General features: G+C 49.3%; 6 protein-coding genes across 6 annotated transcripts; 4 read left to right on the forward strand and 2 right to left on the reverse strand.

Annotated features, from left to right (window-relative positions):
• Window positions 1-565: 565 nt before the first annotated feature.
• On the reverse strand, window positions 566-1,292 carry Z519_12758 (uncharacterized protein; the record flags this gene model as incomplete). Its single annotated transcript, XM_016770463.1, has 3 exons — window positions 566-757; window positions 810-1,042; window positions 1,109-1,292. 3 exons carry the CDS (start codon window positions 1,290-1,292, stop codon window positions 566-568), a joined length of 609 nt encoding a protein of 202 aa, XP_016613302.1.
• Window positions 1,293-3,101: 1,809 nt separating this feature from the next.
• Window positions 3,102-4,302, forward strand: Z519_12759 (uncharacterized protein; the record flags this gene model as incomplete). Its single annotated transcript, XM_016770464.1, has 4 exons — window positions 3,102-3,140; window positions 3,186-3,432; window positions 3,500-3,682; window positions 3,746-4,302. 4 exons carry the CDS (start codon window positions 3,102-3,104, stop codon window positions 4,300-4,302), a joined length of 1,026 nt encoding a protein of 341 aa, XP_016613303.1.
• A 386-nt stretch (window positions 4,303-4,688) lies between these two features.
• Window positions 4,689-8,256, forward strand: Z519_12760 (uncharacterized protein; the record flags this gene model as incomplete). Its single annotated transcript, XM_016770465.1, has 5 exons — window positions 4,689-6,090; window positions 6,154-6,230; window positions 6,287-6,967; window positions 7,024-7,695; window positions 7,756-8,256. The coding sequence occupies 5 exons, from the start codon at window positions 4,689-4,691 to the stop codon at window positions 8,254-8,256; spliced, it is 3,333 nt and encodes a 1,110-aa protein (XP_016613304.1).
• A 742-nt stretch (window positions 8,257-8,998) lies between these two features.
• On the forward strand, window positions 8,999-11,532 carry Z519_12761 (uncharacterized protein; the record flags this gene model as incomplete). The annotated part of the gene is made up of 7 exons (XM_016770466.1): window positions 8,999-9,241; window positions 9,297-9,379; window positions 9,439-10,268; window positions 10,317-10,446; window positions 10,501-10,653; window positions 10,710-10,835; window positions 10,896-11,532. The coding sequence occupies 7 exons, from the start codon at window positions 8,999-9,001 to the stop codon at window positions 11,530-11,532; spliced, it is 2,202 nt and encodes a 733-aa protein (XP_016613305.1).
• Window positions 11,533-12,231: 699 nt separating this feature from the next.
• On the forward strand, window positions 12,232-13,878 carry Z519_12762 (uncharacterized protein; the record flags this gene model as incomplete). Its single annotated transcript, XM_016770467.1, has 1 exon — window positions 12,232-13,878. One exon carries the CDS (start codon window positions 12,232-12,234, stop codon window positions 13,876-13,878), a length of 1,647 nt encoding a protein of 548 aa, XP_016613306.1.
• An 845-nt stretch (window positions 13,879-14,723) lies between these two features.
• Z519_12763 (uncharacterized protein) lies at window positions 14,724-14,990 on the reverse strand (the record flags this gene model as incomplete). The annotated part of the gene is made up of 1 exon (XM_016770468.1): window positions 14,724-14,990. The coding sequence occupies one exon, from the start codon at window positions 14,988-14,990 to the stop codon at window positions 14,724-14,726; it is 267 nt and encodes an 88-aa protein (XP_016613307.1).
• Between the last annotated feature and the right edge of the window lie 3,293 nt (window positions 14,991-18,283).

Below are 18,283 nucleotides of genomic sequence, written 5' to 3' on the forward strand. Positions count from 1 at the left end.
GTATTTGTTGGACCTCCATAGTTAGCAACGAGGGTTGTAACAATGCAGACCCACAAAATAGCCCCAGCCTATCAATGTTAGAGCATATTATGGTAACATTGGTCTTCAATCAACTCGCCATAGTAGTGATCACGGTTCTGACGCTCCCAAAGCGGTCCAAGATGCGAGCACTGATGTAATTCAGCACGGCTGCCCAAGAATTGTAGAATGAAAGAACTAGGAGCGGAGTAGAGCCACTTAACCCAAGGTTCTCTAGCGTTGTTACCTTTAAAGTAGGTTAATTAGTGCATTGGAAACTACCATTGAACGATTCTCACTATATAGTTAGATATAACGGGGACGCCCGTGCGTTGACACATGGCTTGGAGGAAAAATCCGTAAAACGGGAGTTTCCTGTATGATGGAATTGTGTAAGGCCTGATACTCTGTTCGAACGCTCAAGTGCTAGTTGTCTCTGAATTTTGACAAATTCCTCTCTTGCTCCAATTTCGTCGGGGTCCAGCTTGCTCTTGTGAAGCCTGATAAGAAGTTGTAAGCCTGTTTCATCTTTCTTAGTAGGGTGAACTTATCTGTAGGGGGCAGCCATGCCTTCTTGTGCTCGTCCATTCTCAATTAACCATCGTGGAGATTCGGGAATCAGAGGACTGCCAATGAACAGTAGTATGGGAGCGACAGTTTGAAGTGCAACTAAAAGTCGCCACTGGATGTTAGGGTTGTTCTTGTAGTAGATTCCAAATCCAGCCCAGCCGGCCATAGCCTAGGTGTCCATCAGTATATGTGGAGTCCAAGGTCTGGAATATTTCGCGTACATAGGAGCTGCAGATGATAAAGCCGTGAGAGCCCACAACGAGGCCTCTCTGAGCGGCAGGGGCGATTTCAGATATGTATGTGGGGATGCCACAGTTGATCATCCCCACGCCGAAACCATTCAGCATTCTTCCAACAAGGAACATCGCAATATGCACAGAACCAGCTTGGATGGCTGCTGACATGATGCAAACTGCCGCAATGATCTGAATTGCAAGTTTGCGACCGAATTTGTCTGCAAACCAAAAGACAGCCCAACGGCCCAACACGCCGGCGCCCGGTTAGAGCCCGTTGCAAGCACCAATGATGGAGCCACTGTAGACACCGGTTGCTACAAAATCGAAGTAGCTATAGAATGACGGCATTCCAATCACTGACCTGATGATATCCGAGTTGAAGCCATATGTAAAAGAACCCAGGGCCACGTAGAAGGCTGCCGCAAAATTGTATCGGGTGGCCTTAGCCCTATGGTCGGCGGGAGCCATTTTCTCAAGGCCGGAGAAAAGGGCCAACCGCAGTATGTTGATCTCGTAGAAGCTAGATATGCACCACTGAGCAGATGGAGGGATAAGTTAATACATGCGCAGCTCTAACTCCCAGTGTAATTCCTGCGCAAACTCACTGTCCGGGAGAGGAAATATCGAACCCTGATCTCCGTCTGCCTGGCCAGGACATGACTCTCCTGCTAATCCAGCAGCAAGCGTGTCATAGAGACCAGAAAAAAGACGAAAGACAACCCAGATTCGGACACACGCATCAACGGCTTCACCCGCAGAGCGCAATAGTTGAAGAGGCGAGATACCGGAAGTATTAGTTCACATACCCGGATCCACTCTTACTCGCCCCGGTTGGGTCTGAGTCCAAGTTCTGTTCAGCCACGCACTAATGTCAGCGCACAGGGTCCGCCTAAGATCGGCAAATGAAAGCCGCCCAAGAAATCTCCAGCAATTCGGCCGAGCCGCCAGACAGCAGCTTCCGCAGCCAGTTGATAAAATATCAAGACTGGCCTGGCTTTTCTCTGTCGAATGGTGTTGACAGGGTTGCAAGATAGCCACTGTGGCAAACCACCTGAGACGCGAGCTGTCACACCAATTGCGGTACTTACCTCAACACCGTTGTTCCCACCGACCTGTAACAGCATGGCGACGGAATGGGAGGTTTCAGGAACGGCCTTCAGAACACAGGCCAAAGTGTATATAAATAGGCAGAGTCTCTCTGAATAGCCAGGGGGACAGAACACAATCAACCAGACAGGTCCATAACTCAACCTTCGTACAACAACTTGGCCCACGCACCCTAAGGGTAAGATATGTTGTATGTGTTCTCTATAACGATGGAGAGCTTTTCCTGAAAATAATAGTCCATGTGCGAGTCGAAATTGATAACCTCCCTGGATCGCAGTTGGCAAACCACTCTTGAACCCGGTCATCCGCGTCTCGGCCCGTGTCTTTCGCGAGGTGTAGTGCTTTTCCTCATGCACCCTGCAGGGACCCTTTCTAGACATTTGCACATCAGTGCTTCTTCTCCCGTTAATGCGACTTAACAACCCTATTGGCCCTTTTAAATTTGCTAGTCTGACAGCCACGTACTCCCACCTATCTTGGTTGTAACATACTAGTACAATTATTCCGCAGGATTCTGTATGTTTGGCCGCTGCTATCAATGCACTGAGGACATAGGAGGGTCAATCTCCAGCGGCAGGGCCATGGGTTAGCATGTGGTGCATGACTTAATAGGATGATACTCTTAATCCGGAGTACTTCAATGGAGAACTTCTGCCCGAAAAGTTACAGTCTATCAGAGCGATCTGCCCAAGGCTTCTCCTTGCCGAATAACGAGATTTTCTGGAAGAACCGAGGCCAACATGCCTGATCTAGAGAGTAATACTCGTATTTGCTCTCTGTCTTCTCTGCCCCTCATGCTTTGAGCCTCGTGTGTGGAGATTTACCCCACATAACACGGAGATCAAATACCGGCTGTGCGAATGTGAGCATTGTTGCTTGCTTCTGTTCATGGCCTGGTAATATTCACCCTCTGAGCCACGATCGAGATCGAGAATATTAACGGGTTGTGGAGAAGACTGTCGCAACTATTTGAGCTGAGCTCTATTCTCAATCACTGCTGCGCGACTACCTGAATTCCATCCGCAGAGGCCGTGTGCCTGCTTGTTAATATATGCTCGAAACCTACTGGTGATCTTAACTCGTAGGCTGAGAGCTCATTGATATTCTATTCTTCCAATTTGTTTAGCTAGTGGGACCGGCTACTATCTTAATCTGAGATTCGTGCCGAAGATGGCTACCCCGACGATGAAGGCGGCTCGTTATCATCCTGTTTGTCAGTCTCAACCATCAAAGATCAGTACTAACATCCGCCAGGAGACGAATAAGTGCACGATAGACGAGATTCCGATCCCAAGCATCAACGACAATGAGATATTGGTCAAGATAGCCTCCGCCAGCTTGTGTCACTCGGATCTGATGTTGTTTGATGGGTCAATTCCTGCTACGGAGCCAGTAGTGATGGGCCACGAGGGCGTAGGCTATGTAGAGAGGCTGGGTTCCAATGTGAAGGGTTTCAAACCTGGGAATCGCATAGGGTTTCTCTATATTAAAGGGGTCTGCTGTGAGTTGACTGAGCCTGCCTTTTCTGTCGCTCGATCGCGCGACACTGCTTGCTAATGTTATGATAGTCGAGTGCGAAGGATGCATGGTGCACAATCTCAACTGTACGCTAGGCACCGCCAAACTTCAGGGTTTCCAGTCCGACGGTTTCTTTGCAGAGTATGCCGCAGTGGATTATCGTAACGCCATTATTCTCCCAGAAAATCTTCCGATGGAGACCTCAGCACCATATTTCTGTGCTGGTATTACAGGTAACTCGCATCTGCTTTCCATCGTCTTTAAAATTGTCACCTGTACTGACCAGAGGGCGACAGCTTTTCACGGAGTCGATTCCTGTGGTCTCAAACGGGGCCAATGGATTGTTATCGTGGGTTGCGGGGGTCTTGGACAGATGGGCATTCGGTTCGCCAAAGCCATGGGCTTGAACGTCGTGGGTCTCGATATCAACGATGGGGTGCTTACAGCAGCAAAGGAGAACGGGGCAGATGTCACGGTCAACAGCAAAGATGCCGAGTTCGAGAAGAAAATAAGGGATGCTACTGGCGGAGGCGCGGACGCTGCTGTAGTCTTCAGCGCTGCCCAAGCCGCCTACGATAGCGCCACCAAAGTCCTGCGCCTTGGTGGTATTCTGATGGTGATCGGACTTCCCTCGAAACCGCTTCAATTCTCTGCTTTAGAGTTGATGAGGAAGCTATATCAAATCAGAAGTGAAAGTACGGGTCCTCCACAACAGATGCCACGTGCAGTCGAGTTCATTTCAAAGCATAACATCAAGCCGAAAGTCGAGCTGTACAAGCTTGACCAAATCAACGAGATGATGGATCTGATGAAAAGCGGGAAGTCCAAGTCAAGAATGGCGGTGGTGTTTTGAGATAGATATATATCCCGGTGCCGACGACTTCTTGTAGATCGTCACCTGGCTCCTTTCTAGATGGCTTCCATTTCTCACAGACTTGTTACCATTCTGAGGCACATCCTGACTATTTTGAAATTTCTAAACCTTCGCACTATGTTGCCGAAACTCTTCCTTAGTAGCAGGGTGGTAGTCTGGCATTGAAAACAGATCTCAATAGGCCGGCTTCAAACTCATATCCTGTTCCCCGACCCTGAGCCTCGAACGGTGAACATTCGCCGGTCCTGGAGCCCCGCAGTCTGCTCAGCAATTAACCTCTTAGATGGTGATCATATAAAACTCCATAATATTGCTTTGTCTCACGCGCTGAGGAATTTTGTGGATTCGACTTGACAGGCTACAAGATGTTGACCGACAAGTTCTCCGAGGTAGAAGGACCGCACCTCGAAATTCCCATTCCCATTCTTCACGATCTGATTATTTCATCAGTCACCGAGCATGGAGACAAGGTGGCGATGGTGTGCAAACACCAACCTGTGGACCTTTTCCCAGCAGTAAACGGCTACAACAGCTCCGGAATCAATGCTGCGGAGAGGACTCTGTATCTAAAATGGACCCACTCCCAGCTTCAGTACGGCGCTGATCTTCTCGCTCATGCATTGATGAAGAAGGGACTGAGTCCTGGTGCAACAATTGCCGCACTACTCAGTGGAAGAGTAGAATTTCACATGCTTTTGCGCGCAGCAGTCAGAATGAAATGTCCATTTACACCGCTCAACCTGAGAGCACCGCAAAATGGCAAGGAGATCAGGCACATGCTGACATTGTCGGGCGCTAGTGCTGTCATTGTGGAGGACGGTTCAATCGCTGAGAGACTCGAACAAACTGCACCTGATTTGATGCGGGATATGCAGGTGAAGGCCGTGGCGGGACCAATGTCTACAATCAATTCTTACGTTTCACTGAATGACCTTGTGTCGAGTGCGGCCGAGGACGAAACCTTCGAAGACACACAGCGGGCCCTCGACAAACTTCCTCGTCATGTCGATGACGTTGTCTTCATCTGGTTCACATCAGGCACAACAGCGCTCCCAAAGGCAGCACCGCATACCAACAAATCGCTCACTTGCAACATCAGATCTTGGGGAGAAGCATTCAAACTGGATTCAAGTCGCAAGTGGCTCCAGATTCTTCCCATGAACTCAATTGTCGGCAGCTCTTGGACGCTTGCATATCTCATACCTGGAGGAAGCGTTACACACGTCAATTACAATTTTGATGTCCCGTCTATCGCCAAGGCAATTCAGTCAGGAGAGTACACCGACGTACTCGCTGTACCCTCCATGATAGATCTGTTGTCATCGTCTCCGCTACTGAGTGAGCACTCTGTCGGAGGTGTCGACCATGTTATTGTAGGTGGGAGCAAAATATTACGGTCCCATGTCGAAAAAGCATTTTTGTTCTTGAAATGCACGCGCTTCAGTCCCTTCTTTGGCATGACGGAGGGTACTTCAGTCTGCTCGGAGACTTTAGATTGCGTTCCGGCTAGTCTGGATGATCCAATTTATGCGGGTTATGCCAATCCAGGTAGCAAGATCAGGATCTGTGCACCGGATGGGATTGAACCGCTCCCCAGAGGAATTCCGGGTGAGATAGTCCAAGGCGGCTTGCAGAAAATCGAGAGTTATTTGGGTGGTCAAGGGAAAGATAACTTTTTCACCGCGGACGGTGAAACGTGGTATAGGTGTGGCGATCAAGCGACAATGTTGGCGAACGGAAGAATTGCAATAGTGGGAAGGTATAAAGGTAAGTTCCACATGAGCAAATTGGCTGCTCGACGCGACTTGGTGCTCATCGATTGCGATGCAGACATGATCATCAGGGGTGGCATGAATATAGCCTCTGCTGCGGTAGAAGCCGCAATATCTGAAAGTACGGGTATAGATGTAAGTGACTGGACTAGTCTTGTGGATTGAAATTCTCATCATAACAATATCACTAGTCTCAGGTGATCGGAATCCCAGACGAAATTGCTGGAGAGGTTCCCGTTGCTGTCGTCAAGCATCTAGAAGACAGAGACGCTGCCATCAACATTCAGAGATGTGTTCTGGAAAAAATGGGCCCTGCATATGCGATAGAAGAAGTGATCAGTTTAGATGAGCTTGGAATTGAGGACTGGCCGAAAACTAGTTCTGGAAAGGTGCTCAAACGAGACTTACGACTGATGGTTCAAAGCCTGCTTCAATCAACAAGCCCAGACCAGACCAAGAGGCTCCGGAATGGGCAATATCCGCGACACGAATTTCTGCTTGACGGTAGCCAGCTACGAAAACGCCTCCTCAGGCTGGTTCAACAACAAGGAATCCTGGTCTCGAGTATCGACGATGATTTCCACTCTGCCGGTATGGATAGTCTAATCGCGCTTAGGCTTCGGAATGCTATCGCTCAAGACCCCGGGCTGGATCTACACATAACGCTATCTGTGGAGGAAATATTCGAATATGGCACCGTCCAGCGCCTGGCAGCGCGTTTGATGTCTAGTTGCCGTGGAAACCAGAGCTCTGCTGCGGCTTCGTCCGTCCCAGAGACCATGATTGACGAAATGGCTTCCATGGTTGAAGAGTATGGGGAGTTTCGTCTACACAGGGGCTCAGAGGACGTCTGCTCCCGCGGAGAAACAGTCGTAAGAGAGCGTGTTATTCCACTGTCTTTTGCTTTAAATGCTGATAATTGATCTAGCTTCTCACAGGCGCTACAGGCTCACTAGGTGCTCACATCCTTGCTCTTCTGATTGAACGGGATGATGTTGCAGTAATTTATTGCACAGTGAGGGGTCAGGACGCTGCCAAGCGACTGAAAGAGTCTCTCAGCAGGCGATTCCTCATGCCGCGAAACTTCGCGGAAAAGGTCAAGGTTATCACCAGCAAGGCAGGGAATCTTTGGTTAGGCTGGGAAAGTGCCACAAGAGAAACACTCCTTGACAGTCTGACCCTTATCATTCATGCTGCATGGCCCGTCAACTTTCACCTGCCCCTGGCGTCATTTCGGCCTCATTTCAACGATCTCCAGAGGTTGATCCAGCTGTCTTTGGATGTGCGATTGCTCCACCCTGCTCGCGTGATGTTTTGTTCCTCAATGGGTGTTGCACTAAGCACGCGAGGCCAAAAGCGGATCGCAGAAGAACCCATCATGGACTTTCGACAAGGGATGAGCAACGGGTACACCCAGTCGAAGCTTGTTGCCGAGTATATTGTGCAAAGGGCAGCAGAAGACTTTGGGGCTTTGGCATGTAATTTGCGAATTGGTCAGATTGTGGGAGACACAAAGCATGGGCTTTGGAATCAGGGCGAAGCTGTCCCGCTGATGATACGCTCTGCGCTCAGTATAGGGAGCCTACCCTGCCTGGACATGGTGAGTGATTTCAAGTCAATGGTGACTCGACACGCTCTGTTTCTGACTTTGCGTAAATAGAAGTGTTCGTGGATTCCGGTTGATACTCTGGCAAAAGCCATTGTTGAGATTGCTACAATGCCGAAATTTCAACAGCCACAAAGGCTAATCTACAACATGTGTAGCAGGTTCTCTTTTTCCTGGGCAACGGATCTATTGCCGGCACTCGCAGGTGCAGGGCTCAAATTCGAGACAGTGACCTTTGCGCAGTGGATTGCGAGCCTGAAAAACTACAGCACAACACAGGGAGTTGAGACGGCAAGCTTACATTGTCCAGCGATTAAATTGATTGATTTCTGGGAAAAGTCATACGGCAGCAAGGAACAGAGACACGACGGCGGTCTGGAATTTGACACCCGCAAGGCGCAGGCGGCTAGCAGAAGCATGGCTACAGCCCCTGATGTGATCAAAAGTGGCCTCATCAAGGTCATGTTAAATGTATGGATGAAAGATTGGGGTGGTACACCACCTATGGCGAACGGCACTTTAGCCCGATCGAAAACGGTGAATGGAGACATATGATGAGAGCGATCAGAACAATGCCTGCATGAGGAGACTTATTCATAGCTTCATCCATCCAGATCCTTTTTCTGATGACACGGAGTCTTAATTCGTGCAGGGCAGCCATAGCTAGAGGCATTGGTCGCACCATTCCGGATTATTTCACCACGCCCTACTTGAAAGAGTCCCATTGGATGTGGGCAAGAGCTGATCAAGTTTGGTTAGCAAGGTTTGAGGCGCTCGGTGATTGATCTCCGTGAGATACGACGTTGCCGTTCATCCGCGACATCTGCCGAACAACATGTCCCTTACGCGTGCTGCATGTTGTCTCTTTCTTGTCTAGCGTCTGACTGAAAGTAGCTCTTATCACTGCTGAAGACAGAAAGAATGCTTGATCCTCGCGATAACTAGACAGGGCGATGAGACGAACAACAGGAGCTCATTAAGAGGAGCGGGTCCGGATCCAGGCCCCTGAAGTGTCTCGGCCTTGTGGCCGGGACCCACTTCCTGGTAGGCACCTGGACGATAATTGATAATTGGCTGGACCCACCTAGTTGGGCCCTTCCTCTCCACAAAAGACGACCCCGGTTTCTCCGCGATTTTGTGCTGATCAGTGGCCGAGGGAGACATGCAGCATTTTGAGGGTGAGAGAACATTTCTCATCTATCCCTCCCCCGCACGCATTTTCCTATTCTCTCTGACGTTGACGAACTCTGAAGCTGAGACATCAACTCATACTGACGCTCTTACCGACCCATTCATCATGCTTGCAAGGCCGTTTGACACCAGCTATTCGCCCCTATCGGTGGATCCTTCGGAGGACACGACTAAAAACTCACTCACAACTCCTCAACCAGTCTCAGACGACATAGAAAACCCGTATGGGGATGACCCTCGCTTGCGAAAATCTGGAGGACCCAAGCGGCGATTATCGTCGGCGTCTAAGCCCCAGGCGCGAAGCTCTAAGACCTTAGCATGTCTCAACTGCCGGCCCAGAAAAATCAAGGTCAGTTCACGAATTCTAAAGTCTATGAATGCTGTAATACCAACATCGGCAACAGTGCGAACGCGTTGGGGGGACCTGTGAAAGATGTCGGATGTTAGATATCCCGTGCAGATTGCCAGACCGCGACGAAAGACGAGTGTAAGTTATTTCCATCAGCCCGTGATCGAAACATTGCTAAAGTTGACCCAATGCTACAGACGTTATTCAAAGGACTATATCATACAACTCGAGGACCAGATTGCGGAGTTGAGAAATACAGTGGCAAATATGCAAGCTGCATATACCCAATCGAAGTCGCAGTCACAAACGGTGCATTGGCCCCCTGTTGCATCCGGCTCACCATTACAAATGCAGGGGCAATCTCAACCACAGCCACTACCGCAGCACCAAGCTTCTGACTCCTTGGGCTCACCCACGTTGATCACGGACGACTCCAGCGCCGTTGGGGAAAGACGCAGCAAAGGCACACCAGAGTCAGAGCCAGGCGAGAGCCTTATCAGCCGGTTATGTGAGGCTCAAGGACGACTCAACAGCAAGGACGACGGCCAACTACGATATTTTGGACCAACCTCTAGTCTTCATCTAACGGAGAGCGTCACGTCAATCTTCAAATATTGCAGTGACGTTTCCAAATTTGGAGCAGACTTTGAGAAAGACGTGCCTTGGGCGATGCAACAATATCTCCTAGATCTATATTGGAAATATCAACACAACATCCTCCATATCATTCACAAAGAAGCATTTCTCGCCGCAATGCAAACCCAGCAAGGTCCATACTACAGCCGTTGTCTGCTTCTGTGTCTGCTGGCCTCTGCTGCTCGCATTTCTGTTAGTCCTGAGATTAGAGCACTGTCTGTGCCGGCAGATGACGACGAAACCGGCGAGAAGCCGATATTGACCAGACAAGCGGAGGAGGCTTTGGAAGAGGAGCTTTTGAATCCAGGTTTAACAACTATTCAGTCGCTGATGCTACTTAGTATTTTAGACTGTTGTCAGTCGAATGACTCCTCAGGATGGATGCGATCAGGTATTCTATATCTTGGAACTTCAGCACCCTTAACTAACCTGTGCCTAGGAAATGCATGCCGACTGGCCTTTGACCTTGGTCTTCACGAGAATTGGTCCCGTATACCCAATACTAAGCTTTCGCCCCTCGACTTTGAGGTCAGGCAGGTCGTCCTTTGGGGTTGCGTAGGCTTTGACAGGTGCGGAACCTAACTCCATTTTGCTAGCGCAGAGACTGATGACGCTTTACTCAGGCTTTGGTCACTCTATCTCGGCCGGCCCCCAGTCATCAAGTTGAGTGACGTGTCCATTGAACGCCCGAATAGAAATGCCCCAACGTGGGATATGAAGATGTTTGCAGCTTGGGCCGAACTGCTCGAGCTTTCAGGTCATATTAGCGAGAAATTGTTTGTTTCTAGTCAATGTGGCAGCTTTGAGACGCTTCGCTAACAAACCTGCTCAGGAATACGAATAGCTGCTTCCAAGAACAAATTGATTTCTTCACAGGAGCTCTACAAAAATGGGATGCCAGCCTTGATCATTCCTTAACGTTCTTTCCGAATGCACCTCCAGGCATATATCTGCTTCGGTGAGTGAGCCGCCTTCATGCACTAAGTAATGTTTTGGTGCACTTACATTGACCCTCTAGGATCCAATACTCGGCTTTAACGATTCTGGTGCACCGGCATAACGCAGGATACGGCAATCCCGAGAAGAGGAAATGCCGGAACTCAAATAAGTCGCGCAGAATCTGCGTTGAACATGCTTTCATAATCTCGAATCTGGTCCTGAACTACACAAGTCATCACGGCGAGGCCAACACGATGCTAGGGTCCGCCCTGTACAATATTACTATGGCCGCCACCATCTTCGTCGCGGAGATCAATGAAAGGAATCGACACGGGGTATCCGACGAAACTGCTGCTTTAGCAACATGTCTAAAAGCTATGAGAGAGATGGAGAGTGCGGAGATCGTGGCCCGAAATCTTCGTAAAATTCTACAGTCCATCATGCGAGTGTGTCGGGTTTGTGACTTTCCTGATTATGGCGACCCTGTGGACCGCTCAACCGGATGGCGACGACCGAACGCAGAAACAGAGCTCGGTGGTACCGATGCGACGGTTTCAATTCCTATGGCCAGACGAAGAGTCGATGGCACTAATGACAACGGCAATGATTTCACCAGCCTTAATTTCGATCCATCAGCATTCGATGGAGTTTTCCAGCTACCCTTCGACGAATCCTTACTAGATCCATCATCAGTGAGTGCTTTTTTGGCATCGTGAATAGCGCTCTGTATAGAAGAACAAAGACAATTTGATGACCCAAATATGCCAATATTCTCAAGCTGCGGCAGGCTATATCACTTCTAACGTTACTATCTCTCTTATTGAGTGACAAAACCGTTTTGAGCAGCCGCGGTGCCCGAATACAGTGCCCAGCAATGACACCACACAACCTTAAGAGAGACACAAGTCCCAGCTTCGAAGGATTAATTCGACTGTATATTAATCACATCGTACAAGATAGACTCGACGTACAATAGGTCTAGAGAGGCTATCGGCTCCAAGGAAGCCTCTCCTAGGCCAAGCCAACAGACCTTCACATTCTGTTCACACAGATTGATTTGGCTTTCATCTTCCATATGACCTCGGCTAAGCCCAACCAGCATGCGGAGACAACAACTCGGGCGAGGACGGTGAATGGACTCCGAAAGACACACCCCCAAGCACACGACACTCGGAGAATACAATCCCCAAGTTTATGGTAGGGAGTGTTTCTGTCTAGGACGCGGCAGACCCTCGATAATTCGAGAATGTCTATAAAACGGCCGAACGACCTAAACTTTCTGTCTACCAGCCTGAAGTTCTGTTCAAAGTACCAAGAAAGAGGAGCATCTCGCCATCACTTGAGACCGAATCTTTCTTAGTTGCTGCAGATACAGTCTTTAATTTTTCCCTCCAAGCTTTGCCTTTACCACAGCCATGGGATCTATTGCCCCTGACTCGGGCCGCCAGGACGCGATCGTGATTGGAGCAGGCTTTTCTGGCATCTACGAACTGCATAAGCTTAAGGAGGCCGGTTTTAATGTTCACCTATACGAAGCGGGCTCTGGAACGGGTGGTATCTGGCACTGGAACTGTTATCCTGGCGCCCGTGTTGACACCCCTGTACCTACCTACCAGTTGACATCGGACGAAAGCTGGACTGGATGGAATTGGTCGCAGCGGTTTCCAGACTACTCCGAGCTACGGACGTATTTTCAACACCTAGTTAAAGTGTGGGACCTCAGCGATCTGATCACTTTCAACACTCGTGTCCGGAGTATGCACTGGGATGATCAGTCGCACCAATGGCGACTTTCAATGCGAAATACGAATACCGGTCAAGAGAGTGAGGCTTCGGCGCGCAGTGTTGTCCTGTGTACTGGTTTTGGTTCGAAACCATATATTCCCGAATTTAAAGGACTCGACAAGTTCAAGGGAGAATTGTACCACACTGGCATGTGGCCTCAGACAGGAGTAAACATGGAAGGCAAGCGTGTTGCCGTTATTGGAACTGGTGCCAGTGGAGTGCAGCTTATTCAGGAGGCTGCTAAAGAGGCAAAGCATCTCACTGTCTATCAGCGAACACCTAACACGGCTTTACCCATGAGGAATGACCTATACGATAAAACAATGAACGATGCCTGGAAGAAGACGTTCCAGCACACTAAGGATATGATTTTGAAGACGTTTGCGGGATTCGATTACGAGTTTAGCCCAGAATCTGCTCTCAAGGTGTCGCCCGAAGTCAAAGCTGAATTCTACAAGAACCTCCTCTCGAGCGGTGGCCTCCATTTCTGGCTTGGGACTTACTCGGACGTGCTTTTCAATGAGGACGCCAACAACGAGGCATACGAAGTCTGGAGAGAGAGCGTGCTGCCTCGCATCAAGGACCCTCGCAACCAAGAGATATTGGCACCCAAAGTGCCTCCACATCCTTTCGGCACAAAACGTATCAGTCTCGAACAGGGATACTTTGAGGCTTTTAACCAAGACAACGTAGATCTGGTTAGCCTCGTGAATAACCCGATCACAGAAGTTACCGAGACCAGCATCAAGACGGCGGATGGTACGGTCGCCGAGGTGGATATGATCTGTGCGGCCACGGGTTTCGACAGCGTTACAGGTGGAATTACGGCGATTGACATCCGAGGCGTTGATCCCAAACAGACGATTAAAGAGAAATGGGACAAGGGAACATACACGCTATATGGGATGACGGTTTCAGGTTTCCCAAATATGTACATGATGTATGGACCGCAGGCGCCCACAGCATTCGCCACTGGCCCATCGTCGGCTGAGTGTCAAGGGGACTGGATCACAGCGTGTCTGATATACCAGCGCGACAACAACATCACAAAGATCGAAGCTACCAAAGAGGCGGAGCAGGAATGGAGAGATCACACCCTGGAAATGGGAGAGAAAGGACTGTTCACAAAGGCAAAGAGCTGGTACTATGGCGACAACATTCCAGGAAAACCTCGCGAGGCGTTGAACTACATGGCAGGCCTTCCGACCTACCGAAACAAGATTTGGGAATCTGCCAACAATAACTACAAGGGATTTAAATTATCTACTTGTGCCTGAGGTCCAACGACTCCAAGCTCGAGGGTCAGTGAATTAGTTCGTTTCGGTTATTGTATTCGGTCAGGTTTGGTGTCAAGTTGAATGGAAATGCCTCACTTTTATCGACATTATTAACTTGAGTCTCCTTACATACATCAATGCCATCTATTTTCCTTAACACAACTATCTGTAGGTATGACCAAGTTTATATAGAAGTTCCAAGTCTTTCCACGGCACGCAGACCCGGCGCCCGTCCTCAAGGCTCGAACTTCTGTTGGCACAACTCCTCACTCTCCGCCCATAGCTTCTCAGCTAATGAGCAATCAACAGCCCAATCAGGCACGTTCGTAATTTGACAGTCACTCCACTACACTCCTCTGTACTTTCCCGTTTCTTCGTTGTCCACCGACGCCTTTATTTCTGGATCAGCGGCGCGCCTCAACGTGGTTGCTCTTCCCTGGTCGAGCGTTTTCGGCTCCCCTAGTCCCAGCTCATTCCACTTTCTCAAACAGCCCTATCAATGTCGCTTGGTCGAAAATTCCTATTCGGTTCCCTTCCGACAGCACCAGGTTTGGATGGCCAAAGAGAGAATACCGTATTTATGGTAGAGTCGCCTGTTTAACCCAATGGCGAACACATTGGCCGTCTTCGATTGGCGGTAAGTAGGAAATGGATGGTATGTGCCATGAGGATCCGTGTATGCCTCAGGGAACAGACTTCGAATCATTTCAATATAGGGCCGCTCTGGCTCCGGAAGAGCTGATGGTAGCTTGGTTGGTGAAATTGACATCGGAAAATCACACACCGCTGTACATATGGCCCTCAGATGCAAGGTTGATGATACGAGTTGCACCAGGCGCTTTTTTTCAAGAGGCCAAGATGGTGTTTCGGAGAACCAAGTTGATGAAGAGGAATGGCACCAGGTTGTTTACCACGAAATGCGTTTCAAATCCGTCCGGGCAGAGTTTGACATTCATCTCTGACCTCGAGATACCTGCGTTACTCACCAATATATCGATATATGGGACTTCTGCGTTGTGCATAACCGACTTGGCCGCTGCTCGGGCGCCCGCAAGGCTGGACTGGTCGAGCGGGAGACAAATACACTTTACGACAGGATATCGTGCCGACATCTTGGAGATACGCTCTTGCACTTTGGATTAGTGCTGCCGGTAAGAACGAGAACGTTGGGACTTTGTGAGGCAAATTCTTCGGCTGTACTGAACCCCAGGCCTTACGGGTTTGCTCCTGTCACGACCACAATTTGACCCTTGATTGAGTCGGCCATTCTCCATGCGTTTGCCCGATAAATCTGTGAAACGCTGGCTGATTTAGAAGCAGCGCGTTCGAGCAATGACCCTATATTCACATAAGTTTACCCGTTACAAGCCGAAATCCAAATAGCACAACGCAGCCACCGGACCAAAGATGGTATTGCTATAAGTGGGAATCTACGAGAGACCCTAGGACGAAATTGGATCAAAAGGCCCTGTCCGACTCCGACAGATGTTGCGATCGGATTTCTGGTGAGGCGAAAGAGCTATATCCACCCAGCGATGCATCTCCACCATACAACTTCGGAAACATATCTTTGGCTGGGCCGAATTGGATGAAATTCCAGATCCAGTCGAAGGACCCGAAGATCAACAGGTGCCAGGTGGAGGAAATAAACCCCAACGCCAATAAGGGTCCATCCAGCTGCGTCTCTTTCTGCCTGACCAGTCATCAGTCTCGACATCACAGAGCCGAGAAAGGATTTCTATTTGGGGAGCGAAATGAGCATGGACAAACTGCTGTGCGTGCTCTCGTCAGTCTAAGTGACTACCGATTGGCCCGAGCGGCATCGGATTGGTCTATATTCTGACATGGCCGTCGATAGGTGGTGTCAGACTACCATTGACTCTATCGTAAATCTGCATCTCCATTGCTAACCTCAACTCGGCCGAGCCAGCCGATTCTTTTCTCTTGGCATCGGATATTGGAAGTGTCAACGCCCCTATGTAGAATGGTCAGCTCGAGCCCGATTAAGTCCAGCTATGTAGTATAGTATGGAGATCCTTCACCGCCTGGCCATGAGCACAGTGGTCCTTCCCGCAAAGCCCGCATAGTCTCCTTGACAGCGAGCTGCAGTTCTCTGCAAGGCCTCGATTACATTCAGCCTCAAGTCACGTTCTCCTTCTTTGACGCCTGTCATAAGGCAAACGGTCACAGTTGGCTCCCTCTCCGCGACGATGAATATTTGTGCATAGCTTTGCATCTGTTGACAGGGTCGCGAGATCGCCACTGTGGCAAACCACCTGAGACGCTAAGCGTTTCACCAAGTGCGGAATCTACCTCAACCTCGTTGTTCTCGCAGACTTGTGATAGGATGGCGACGGAATAGGAGGTTTCAGGAATGGCTTTCAGATTACAGGCCAAAGTGTATATAAACAGACAGAGTCTCTCTGAATAGCCAGGGAGACAGAACACAATGAAGCAGATAGATCCACAACTGTTCTGTGTACAACAGCATCTCAGCCAAGGGAAGGGCGTTTGATCGCATGGCTTAACGGCAAAAGTCAAGAAATGGATCCTTTGCGTTTCCATGGTCAGGCTTGGTCCATCCTCCGGATTTCCAGGTTCATCCAGGTCTTCCTTTGCCCCGGTACCTGTCTTGAAAGAAAGAAACTCACGAAGCGTTTGAGCCACCGTTTGCGGAGCTGAGCATTGTCAAGTGCCACGGCATAGGAGCTAGTAAAAGTCAGAGCTACGATTGAAACATTGGTTGAATTCTCTAAACAACTATACGGCTCGTCATATATGAAATCAGCAAAAGCGGCAACTGTGGTGACGTGGACCACGAGAAAATGTCGATACCTCTTTATTCGCTCAGTCGACCTGCTGATGAAGTCGCTGCCTCAAGAGACCTGAGCACTATGTATCTCGGAGGATGGACTCTTGCTGACGGAGAGCATGCTCAGAAAAGGCATGTGAGAACACGTGCCGTTGTAGTTCGTGGTTCCCGGATCTCTTCCTTGATGATGCTTTCAGCAACGGAAGCAATATTCTCATGGATCGCAATGGGCGACGAGCCACCCCCCGTCGAATACTCTAGATACCCACTGGATGAGATCCGTACATACGCTGTTCGCAGTGTGAACATTACAATTTTCCAGGTCTTCAGGGTTTGGGGATGTACCCACTTAACCCCTTTTGCTCCGCTATATGGACATCTGATGGGATTCTTCGCAGAGTTTGGAGCCTCCGTGTCCGTTGTCCGCTAGAACGTGACGTGAGTAGAGGACCATCCCTCGAGTGTTAATCGACTCAAGGCCTGGGCACCAATATTTCTTTCCTTTACTCTATCGATCTTCGAATATTCAACAAACCCATAGAAGTTTAAGGAGCGCCAACCAAATACTCCAAAATCTGCAGTTGTCCTCGACAGCATCCTGCCTGCACAATTCTCCATCAAGATCCAGTCGCTTCCCGCTACTTATGGGAGCTGCAGCCTGCATGAGCGCGGTTCCCCTTTTTTTACCCTGTATTCCCCTTCAAATTTCTAACTACAACCCCGTCGGCGCCGGCCGCTTTAGGTCGATCAAGCATAGAGTGTATTGTTCTCAAACATCGCACCAATTCCAGACAGAAGTTGATTTGCATCTTCTCTGTATGGGTGTCCGTGCAAAAACTGTTGTGCGTCAGGATCGGTTTCGACAATTTTACCTGTGAAAACAATGCCTGTGCCACGTTGCAATGCCTGTGATTTGACGTTTCTGTTCGGGAAAGGCATAAATAGAAAAGTGCTCTACTGCACTAGTTCCATAACCTCTCCACTGCTCTCCAGCTCTACCCTGATCGACTGGAAAGCGGGCTGGTCCTGGGTGATATATAGTCGCGGTCTGCTGCGAAAGCGGGGAGAGGTGTGTTTTTAGTTGTTTGGTAAGCTTCTAAAGGGTTTGTATAAGAATCATCCGATCTTGACATAGGTGGTTAACATACCCAGTTGTTTGACCATACAGCTAAAAAAGGCGGACTGCCATATTGATCATTCTCTTGAAACCTGTGACAGATCCGCTTCCTAGCATAACTGCATTTGTGATTGTGCCTCGGCTGGTTTTGTGGGCATGTAAGGCCTCCCCGAGATACTCTCGGAATGCTTTCCACGTAGGAGAGTCCTGTATTTGCACGATGCATGCCTCTAATTCCTGCGCCACTCTGGCTTGGGATATCACGTTGGAGTTAAGGGTACATTGTCGTCCTCAACAAGAGGTATATCGTCGTCGGGAAAGTGGGCTGCATCAGACGAAGAATGTTGTTGTGCCATTTATTTGGTGCATTCAGAAATGGTCGTTACTATTATTAGCGATAGCTTCAATTGTTTTTATTCCCTGAATCCTTGTTCATTCCAAAATATGGTCGAGTGGCATTGTATCTATACATTACA

This window comes from Cladophialophora bantiana (assembly GCF_000835475.1).
Source record: "Cladophialophora bantiana CBS 173.52 unplaced genomic scaffold supercont1.35, whole genome shotgun sequence".
NCBI lineage: Eukaryota > Fungi > Ascomycota > Eurotiomycetes > Chaetothyriales > Herpotrichiellaceae > Cladophialophora > Cladophialophora bantiana.